This window comes from Salvelinus fontinalis, chromosome 34 (assembly GCF_029448725.1).
Source record: "Salvelinus fontinalis isolate EN_2023a chromosome 34, ASM2944872v1, whole genome shotgun sequence".
NCBI lineage: Eukaryota > Metazoa > Chordata > Actinopteri > Salmoniformes > Salmonidae > Salvelinus > Salvelinus fontinalis.
This window is the reverse complement of record NC_074698.1, coordinates 3,953,638-3,963,500: the sequence shown is the minus strand read 5'-3', so window position 1 is coordinate 3,963,500 and position 9,863 is coordinate 3,953,638. Positions and strand designations below refer to the sequence as shown.

Here is a 9,863-nt window from a genome sequence, read left to right as displayed (position 1 = left end):
AGCTTTGCGCATTCTCTCAACCAGCTTTATAAGGTAGTCACATAGAAATGTATTTCAATTAACAGATGTGCCTTCATAAAAATTCATTTGTGGAATTTATTTCCTTCTTAATGTGTTTGAGACAATTAGTTGTGTTGTGACAAGGTAGGGGTGGTATACAGAAGATAAGCCTACTTGGTAAAATACCAAGTCCATATTATGGGAATGCTTGAATCAATGGAATATTAGCCACTTTCAATGTAACACACCAAAACAAAACGAACTATGCAAAACTTAGTATGGAAAGCATTGGTGTCACGTTCCTGACCTTATTTCCTTTGTTTTGTCTTTGTTTAGTTGGTCAGGACGTGAGCTGGGTGGGAATTCTATGTTATGTGTTTCTATGTTGGGTTCATTGTTAATTAGCCTGATATGGTTCTCAATCAGGGGCAGGTGTTTTAGGTTTCCTCTGATTGAGAACCATATTAAGGTATGCTGTTCTCACTGTTTGTTGGTGGGTGATTGTTCCTGTGTCAGTGTTTGTGCCACACGGGACTGTTTTCGTTCGTTTCGTTCATTTCATTTGTGTGTTCCTTCCTGTTCGTGCGTTCATGTTATATGCTCACAAGTTCAGGTCTGTTAACGTCGTTTATTGTTTTGTAGTTTTTTCATGTTCGTCTTTCACAAATAAATCAAGATGTATTCACACTACGCTGCATATTGGTCCGATCCTTGCTCCTCTTCAGACGAGGAGGAAGACGAGCGTTACAATTGGAGTAGGATTCTATTGCATTGACAGGCAAGACTCAGGCCCATACTCTACACAGACTGGTGTGCCATAACCAGCTCAAATAAGCAAAGAGAAACAACCGTCCATCATTACTTTAAGACATGAAGGTCAGTCAATCTGGAACATTTCAAGAACTTTGAACGTTTCATCAAGTGCAGTCGCAAAAACCATCAAGCGATATGTGGAAACTGGCTCTCATGAGGACCGCAACAGGGAAGGATGACCCAGAGATTCATCTGCTTCAGAGGATAAGTTCATTAGAGTTACCAGCCTCAGAAATTACAGAAGTTGTCAGAGTATCTCTTGAGGGCAGCTGTGCCCACTGTGCCCACCTCTCCAACTGCCTTCCAGGCCACCTCTCCAGCTGCCTTCCAGGACACCTCTCTAGTCACTTCACAGGGCACCTCCCCACATGTATTAGGCTGTGGCTGTGAAACAGCTGATTACTCTTCTGATTTCAAACCAGTTGATGTCCTCCCCTTCCCAAAAGCAGGGCCCAGGAAAAGTACAACAAGGGGTAGGAAGAGGAGAAAAACGGGGATTTCGATGGGTACACCCGTCAAGCAGGCACTGGAAGAAGAGCATAAACAGCCAAGCACTCAGAAAGCAAAACAAATACGATTCTGCCTTAAAAAACAGCTGGAAAGATGCAAGCCAAAACAAAACACACTGAAACAACAATGGGCCTCGCGGTTGCGGCCGGCTGCGACAGAGCCTGGACTCGAACCCAGAATCTCTAGTGGCACAGCTAGCACTGCGATACAGTGCCTTAAACAACTGCGCCACTCGAGAGGCCCTACACTTAGCATCTTAGCTACAGTATACATACAGAGCCTTGCAAAAGTATTCATCCCCCTTGGCGTTTTTCCTATTTTGTTGCATTACAACCTGATAACCCAGGGAACACTCGAAAGGTGAGAGCCCGGTGGCAGAGCAGGGGAGGGTGTTGCAGGCGTATTCAACACACACGAGTTGCTGGCTCCAAGTGATGGGGTTGGTGGAGACAAGGCATCGAGGAGTCGTCTCCAGGTCTTGGTTGGCTCGCTCTGACTGGCCGTTGGACTGAGGGTGTTACCCGGAGGACAGGCTGGCCGACGACCCAATGAGTGTGCAGAACACCTTACAGCACCGGGATGAGAACTGAGGACCCCAGTTGGAGACCATGTCCACCGAGAGTCCATTGATCCGGAAGACGTGCTGCACCATGAGCTGGGCTGTCTCTTTGGCAGATGGTAGCTTAGGGAGAGGAATAAAATGGGCGGCTTTGGAAAACCGGTCCACTACAGTCAGGATGGTGGTGTTGCCATCAGACGGGGGGAGACCCGTGACGAATCCAGGGATATGTGAGATCAGGGACGGTGAAGGACAGGCAGTGGTTGAAAGAGACAGCCGGAACTTGCCGAGGAGTCTTGTTCTGCACACAGATTGTGCAGGCGGCGAAGAACGCGAAGGTGGCTTGACAGCGCGTCTGGCTTGATATTCTTGGATCCCGGTCGGTAGGAAATGGAGAAGTTAAACCGGGTGAAAAGCAGGGCCCACCTAGCTTGCCTGGAATTGAGAAGCGTGGCGTTGCGGAGTTATTCCAGGTTCTTGTGATCCATCCACACAATGAACGGATGTTCCGCCCCCTCCAACCAGTGTCTCCACTCCTCCAAAGCCATCTTCACCGCGAGAAGCTGACGATTCCCCACATCTTAATTCCTCTCCGTAGCGTTGAGGCGATGGGAGAAGAAGACGCAGGGATGTAGCTTGAGGTCGAAGGCAGAACACTGGAACAGGACAGCCCCCACTCCGACATCTGAAGCATCGGCCTCCACCACAAACTGACGGGACGGGTCAGGATGAACCAATATGGGAGCAGTGGTGAAGCGGTGCTTGAGGTCCTGGAACACCCGCTCAGCAGCTGGGGACCACGTGAATGGATCCTTGGGAGAGGTGAGTGCAGACAGGGGGGCGCCAGGGTGCTGTAACCCTTGATAAAGCTGCAATAAAAGTTGTCAAATCCCAAGAAACGTTGCAGCTGCACTCTGGAAGTAGGCTGGGGCCAATCACCCACCGCTCTCACCTTCCCGGGATCCATCTGTACATTCCCTGCAGCGATGTTGTAACCAAGGAAGGGGATGGTCATTTCTCCACTTTCATAAAAATCTGGTTCTCTGGGAGGCGCTGGAGGACCTGTCGGACGTGGAGCATGTGTTCTTGGGCTGAGTGGGAGAAAACGAAGATGTCGAAGACGAACCGGTTCAAGATGTCAAGGAGAACGTCATTTACCAGGGCCTGGAACACAGCTGGGACGTTGGTAAGAACAAATGGCATGACCAGGTATTCGTGGTGACCGCTGGCCGCGTTGGAGGCAGTCTTCTACTCGTCTCCTTCCCGTATCCGTACCAGGTGCTAGGCATTCCGCATGTCCAACTTGGAGAAAATGGTGGTCCACTGGAGTGGCTCAAAGGCCGACGCGATGCAGTTCTTCACTGTGATGTCATTGAGGCCCCGGTAGTCGATGCACAGGCACTGGGTTTTGTCCTTCAAAGAACCCTGCGCCGGTGGGGGAGGCAAAAGGACGTATACACCCTGCAACTTAATTATGGGAGTGGGAGTGGTATTGTAGATGACCCGGCCTATAGAGCGCCCGTCCAGCATTCTAACGTCCATGGGAATGGACAGAGACTGAGTATGGATGCCCGGCTCGGGGATGCGTTCAAAATACTCTCATCAGGGCTAGTTCGTACTGGCAAGGCTCAGGAGAAGACCCAGATGCAGACAGTTTCGAAGTAACAAAATGTTATTACAAAAACAGGGGGGCAGGCAAACGACAGATCAAGGGCAGGCAGAGGTCAGTAATCCCGAGCAGAGCCCAAAAGGTACAGAACGGCAGGCAGGCTCAGGGTCAGGGCACGCAGAATGGTCAAAACAGGGAAAACTAGAAAACAGGAACTAGAGAAAGACAGAAACACGGGAAAAACACTGGTAGGCTTGACGAAACAAACGAACTGGCAACAGACAGAGAACACAGGTATGGAGACAAGCACAAAGACAGGTGAAACAGATCAGGGTGTGAGACATATAACATCATACCATTTATACAAATGAATATACAGCATATCTACAATAACTCTATTTTATCCAGGAATTCCAAGTCTTATGAAAGGACTGTGTGCTGCCACATTGGCCTACATAATACACACTTTTGTCTAATGTCATACAGGAATTGACCTCATTTATCCATTGAGAACTATTGGGAGGATCCCCATGATGCCACTTAAAAAGATCTATATAGATGACTAAGCTAAATCAATTGTTTGTTTTTATTTTCTTGCCCACCACCACCCTGACTCGTTCAGGGGACTAAACTATTATCCATTAAAAGTATTTCTTGTTTTTTGTCTCTTTTTCCATATTGTCTTTCCATGTCTTTTTCCCCCCGTATTTCTTCTCCAATCATAGTAAAAACATACAGGTGTTTAATACATTGGACAGACTTTATAAATAAACATCCCACAATGGCAAGTGGGAGCTAAAAGTTCCTGGTCCCCCAGATTATACTCTAATCCTCATCCATATCTCCCCACTCCCTTTCAGCCCACTGCCCCAGTGTGATTACTACACACAAACAAGAAAAACATAAAACAGTATCCCTCGCAAAGTACAAAAACACATTCAAAATAAATTACACAAAGAAACAAAACTACAAGCATACATAAACTTAAAGTAGAAACTGTCATGTGACTGATCAGCGACAAGTTTAATCTGCATCCCCTCTGATGATTAGATTAGGCTGCTCAATATTATAAATCCACTCTCGTTGGTTTCAGACAAGAACGAAATCTGGACAATTTATACAAAATACGTTTTTATTCACAATTTCAATATTCTTTTTTCATTGATTTTTGAAGTAGACAAGCAATACGTTTTAGTTCAATACAGGTACAAAAGGGAAATACAAAATATAAATAATAATAATTTATGAAAATAAAAAACATTATTTAAATATTTAAATATAATAAATAGACTGACAGGGTCCCACATGATTGTATTCATGCTTTATAAACTGGTAAGTGGGTAGCTTCTGCGATGAGTACGGATGATCAGTTCATCTGTCCCACAAGGATATCCAATCTTTGCAGGTGACGTTTTGTCTCTTTCCTGATGAGCTCCCACGCCTCTGCACTGTACTTCTGAAAAACATAGAACATCTGAAATCTTAGTGGGGGGAACTTTCTTGTCAACATAATGACCCATATCGTCTTGAACAACAAATAAAGGACTGGTGCCGTATATATGAAGCTTCTCAGAGTAGGCTGATTTAGGATCAGTTTTGCCTTTTAGATCACTATAAATAGGACAGAGGAGACCTGAGAGAAGACCTGATACTAGATCAGCAGTTCTTCTCTGAGACACTTGATACATATGGCCCCAGAACTCATTTTTCTTAATGAACACTGCTCCTGTTTAGCCTAGCCTAGTTTATATTAATTTGATTGCATCTATCAAACATGTTTCCATACGAAACCAAACTCACCATTTGTCTCAGAACTTTCCTATTCAACTTCCTGAAGTACCGTTTCAGTCTCCTCTCAGGTTTCATGGCAGGTGATACCTGTTGGACAAAATTAAACAAAACATTAGCGTCATACAGATGTAGGATCTTCATTTGATCTGGGGTTTTCTCCTGAGAATTTTCCTGCACGGCAGGAAATGGAAACCTATAGTGTTTAAAAAGGATTCTAAAGTTTGCAATTTCGACTAAAATATCAAACTTGATTTGCCGTAATGAAAATACGCACCAAAGCCTACAAAAAATGTCTGTTAATTATAAACCACAATATTTAAAATTTCTCATTGATGCAGTATTATTTTTGTGATGTTGCAATCTGGCTCAAAATCTGTAATAACCTATATACAGTGCATTTGGGAAGTATTCAGACCTCTTCCCTTTTTCCACATTTTGTTACGTCACAGCCTTATTCTAAAATGGATTAAAGAAAAAAAATCCTCATCAATCTACACACAATACCCAATAATGACAATGCAAAAACAGAAATACCTTCAAGTATTCAGACTCTTTAATATGAGACTCAAAATTGAGCTCTGGTACATCCTGTTTCCACTGATCATCCTTGAGATGTTTCTATAACTTGATTGGAGTCTACTTGAGGTCAAATCAATTGTTTGGACATTATTTGGAAAGGCACACACCTGTCTATATAAGGTCCTAGAGTTGACAGTGCATGTCAGAGCAAAAGCCAGGCCATGAGGTCGAAGAAATTGTCTATAAGGCTCCGAGACAAGATTGTGTCGAGGAACATATCTGGGAAAGGGTACCAAAACATTTCTGCGGCATTGAAGGTCCCCAAGAAAACAGTGGCTTCCATCAATCTTAAATGGAAGAAGTTTGTAACCACCAAGACTCATCCTAGAGTTGGCCACCAGGCCAAACTGAGCAATCGGGGGAGAAGCACCTTTGTCAGGGAGGTGACCAAGAGCCCGATGGTCACTCTGACAGAGCTCCAGATTTTCTCTGTGGAGATGACAGAGCCTTCCAGAAGGACAACCATCTCTACAGTACTCCACCCATCAGGCCTTTATGGTAGAATGGCCAGACGGAAGCCACTCCCCAGTAAAAGGCACATGACAGCCCGCTTGGAGTTTGCCAAAAGGCACCTAAAGGACTCTCAGACCATGAGAAGCAAGATTCTCTGGTCTGATGAAACCAAGATAGAACTCTTTGGCCTGAATGCCAAGCAATACGTTTGGAGCAAACCTTGCACCATCCCTACGGTTAAGCATGGTGGTGGCAGCATCGTGCTGTGGGGATGTTTTTCAGTGGCAGGGACTGGGAGACTAGTCAGGATCGAGGGAAAGATGAGCGGAACAAAGTACAGAGAGATTGTTGAAGAAAACCTGCTCCAGAGCGCTCAGGACATCAGACTGGGGGCGAAGGTTCACCTTCCAACAGGACAACGACCCTAAGCATACAGCCAAGACAAAGCAGGAGTGGCTTTGGGACAAGTCTCTGAATGTCCTTGAATGGCCCAGCCAGAGCCCAGATTTGACCTGATCGAACATCTCTGGAGAGACCTAAAAATAGCTGTGCCGTACACTCCCTATCCAACCTGACAGATCTTGAGAGGATCTGCAGAGAAGAATGGCAGAAACGTTCCAAATACAGGTGTGCCAAGCTTGTAGGTATCACGTTGTACGGTCTGACCCAGGTGCAGACAGTGTTGAAGAAACAAAAGTTTATTCTTTAAACAGGGGCAGGCAAACGACAGGTCAAGAACGACAGGGGTCAATAATCCCGAGAGGGAACCGGAACAGCAGGCGGACTCAGGATCGGGTCAGGCAGAGGTCGGTAATCCAGAGTAGAGGCAACGGTACAGGATGGCAGGGAGGCTCAGGGCATGCAGGAAAGGTCAAAATTGGGAAACCAGAGAACAGGGACCATAGAAAACAGGAGCAAGGGAAACCGCTGGTAGGTTTGAACGAACAAAACGAACTGGTACAGACAGACAGAAAACACAGGTATAAGTACCCCGGGGATAATGGGGGAGATGGGCAACACCTGGAGGGGGGTGGAGACGAGCACAAGGACAGGAGAAACAGATCAGGACGTGAAAGTAGCTTCATACCTAAGAAGAGTCAAGGCTGTAATCACTGCCAAAGGTGCTTCAACAAAGTACTGAGTAAAGGTTCTGAATTCTTATGTAAAAGTGATATTTCATTTTTTATTTTGAACACCTTTGCAAATAAATTTCTAAAACAGGGTTTTTGCTTTGTCATTATGGAGAATTGTGTAGATTGATGAGGGGAAACATGTATTTAATCAATTTTAGAATAAAGCTGTAACGTGACAAAATGTGGAAAAAGTCAAAGAGGCTGAATACTTTCCGAATGCATTTTATACTTAGATTTTTTCACTTGTAGATTTAGTAGGCTACACCTAAACCAGGGCTTTCTAATCCTGTTCATGGAGAACTACCTTCCACACCTGATTGATAAACCGAATCAGGTTAGTTACAACTGGGGTTGGAGCAAAAACCTACAGGAGGGTACCTCTCCATGAACGGGGTTGGAGAGCCCTGACCTAAACAGTGATACTTTAAAATGGACTTGTTACTTACACAGGAATTAAGGTTCTCAAATTGGCGTTCGAGAATGTTTAGGAAATCGTCCAGGTTTTTCTTGTCCCAGGTGACAGACTTCATATTCCCATCAAACAGGTGTATGATTTGATAGATGGTCTCGTTCAGGAATCTGACTTTGACCTCAAACTACACAGGATGATAAAAATATATAATATTAGAAATCGTATAGGCTTCCGTTATGGCATCAGTATTGCATTGGGTCAAGACCACTATACCAAAGCATATCAGAACATGATAAGTCACAATTCGAGTCTTTACCTCGGCATCATCTATGTGTCTGTAAAGTGATGTTGGGAAAAGGACAGGGGAATTCTGCTTCGTGATATCTCCTCCCTGGAAAACAGTCAATATAGTATGTCAAGTCACGTGTCAAATACTTAAAAGAGCAATCAAGACTGACATAAAGTGTAGCTTATTCTGCAAGTACAGTAGGCCTAATGTAGACAGCCTCTCTTGATCTCTCTGTCATCATAGCCTTAGCGCCCTTTTGCTATGTATATTCAAATATACGCTAACAGTTGTCGAACACAGAGGCTGAACATGAAACATATGGCTATTTTAATTGGTTGATTGTCTTGCTCTCCTTAATACAATCATTCCGTCTCCTCTTACAGTGTGCTGATAACTCACCATCTGGTCCAGCTGGGAAAGGTATTCTGCGCTCAAGTGACCGAAGTGGTGTCGGATCCAGTCACAGCAATGACACGCGCTCTGCATACTGCAAAGAATAAGAAAAAGACACGTCCAACTCTGCATTGTATACATTGTAAATAGCAGTTTGCTTTGCTTTTAGTTTTCCAGATGAGTTTGAACATCTTGGCTGTGTTAAGTAGTTTTACTGTGGAGTTAGGAAAGGGAAAACTGTATGGAGAATTTCCCCCGATCAACCTACCGGAGGCGGGGACTTTCATTTTCCAGACATGCAGCAGTAAGAATTACATGCCTCCTCCGTCTTCTGGACCAACAAATCCCAGTAAATTTATACATAGTCTCCTTGAAATCAGCTTTAAATTATAGTTGAACCACAATATAAGATTATAAAACGTACATATCGGCCTGGCTATTAGCGAGAATAGGCTATTCGCGAGCATTGCTTTCAACTGCTAATAACTTCGCGTGAACGATTTTTTAAAAAGGCTGATAACAAAATCGTCGAAGTCGAAATAAAACCCACAGTTCCTAAGAAATTTTGCCATATAAGAGATTCATTTAGTGGGTTTCTTTCAAAGTTAGTCCGACATATTGTTCCGCAGTCCTCTGCTGTTGCGCTACAACTGAAAAGTGAATTGGGTGACGTCAGCGCCCTACCCCCATCACTCAACTTTCATTTTCACAATGACGCAACCAACTTTCACCCTACAGTTGTCTGCTGGTGATGCAATGTTGACAAGCAACGACAACATGATTTGTTGGAACTTTCTATTTGTCGTTTCCTTTACAACTGTAAATATCATATACTGTAGGGAAGTGGTCACCAAAACTGTCTTCACGGTCATGGAGACCAGCAGGAGGAGGTGCTGGCTTTTGTTCCAACCCAGTACGAACACACCTGTTCCATCAGGGTCTTGATAAGATGTCGTAGATGGTTTCATAGCCTAATTATTCTGTTGGGAATTTATTCATAAAGCGTCTCAGAGTAGGAGTGCTGATCGAGGATCAGGACCCCCTCTGTCCATTCATTATAGTCTAAAAGGCAAAACTGATCCTAGATCAGCACCCCTGAGATGCTTTATGAATACGGGTCTTGGTATTATTCAATATAGCCTTAATATGCCTTATGTTTAAAATACATTTTATCTATTGGGGATCAGCCATGAGGATGAATCATAGGAGTGACACTTGAAATGTGATACTGTATGGTACACATATGGTACTGTATGGTACACATACAGTACCAGTCAAAAGTTTGGACACACCTACTCATTCAAGGGTTTTTCTTTATTTTT

The 9,863-nt window shown here is 44.2% G+C and overlaps 1 protein-coding gene across 1 annotated transcript; it reads right to left on the bottom strand.

The window, feature by feature from the left end:
- Window positions 1-4,605: 4,605 nt before the first annotated feature.
- LOC129832730 (interferon a3-like) lies at window positions 4,606-9,190 on the bottom strand. The gene is made up of 6 exons (XM_055896727.1): window positions 8,810-9,190; window positions 8,548-8,635; window positions 8,176-8,250; window positions 7,894-8,043; window positions 5,292-5,369; window positions 4,606-4,947 (listed from the first exon to the last, which is right to left on the bottom strand). The coding sequence occupies exons 1-6, from the start codon at window positions 8,902-8,904 to the stop codon at window positions 4,858-4,860; spliced, it is 576 nt and encodes a 191-aa protein (XP_055752702.1). The 5' UTR covers window positions 8,905-9,190; the 3' UTR covers window positions 4,606-4,857.
- Between the last annotated feature and the right edge of the window lie 673 nt (window positions 9,191-9,863).

Excerpts from the sequence above, each read along its gene's own strand:
- LOC129832730 (XM_055896727.1), bottom strand. The coding sequence starts at position 8,904 with ATGTATAAATTTACTGGGATTTGTTGGTCCAGAAGACGGAGGAGGCAT. Across the intron at positions 8,636-8,809 it reads AATGAAAGTCCCCGCCTCCG|TATGCAGAGCGCGTGTCATT; the intron begins GTAGGTTGATCG and ends TATTCTTTGCAG. Across the intron at positions 5,370-7,893 it reads TTGAGAACCTTAATTCCTGT|GTATCACCTGCCATGAAACC; the intron begins GTAAGTAACAAG and ends TTTGTCCAACAG.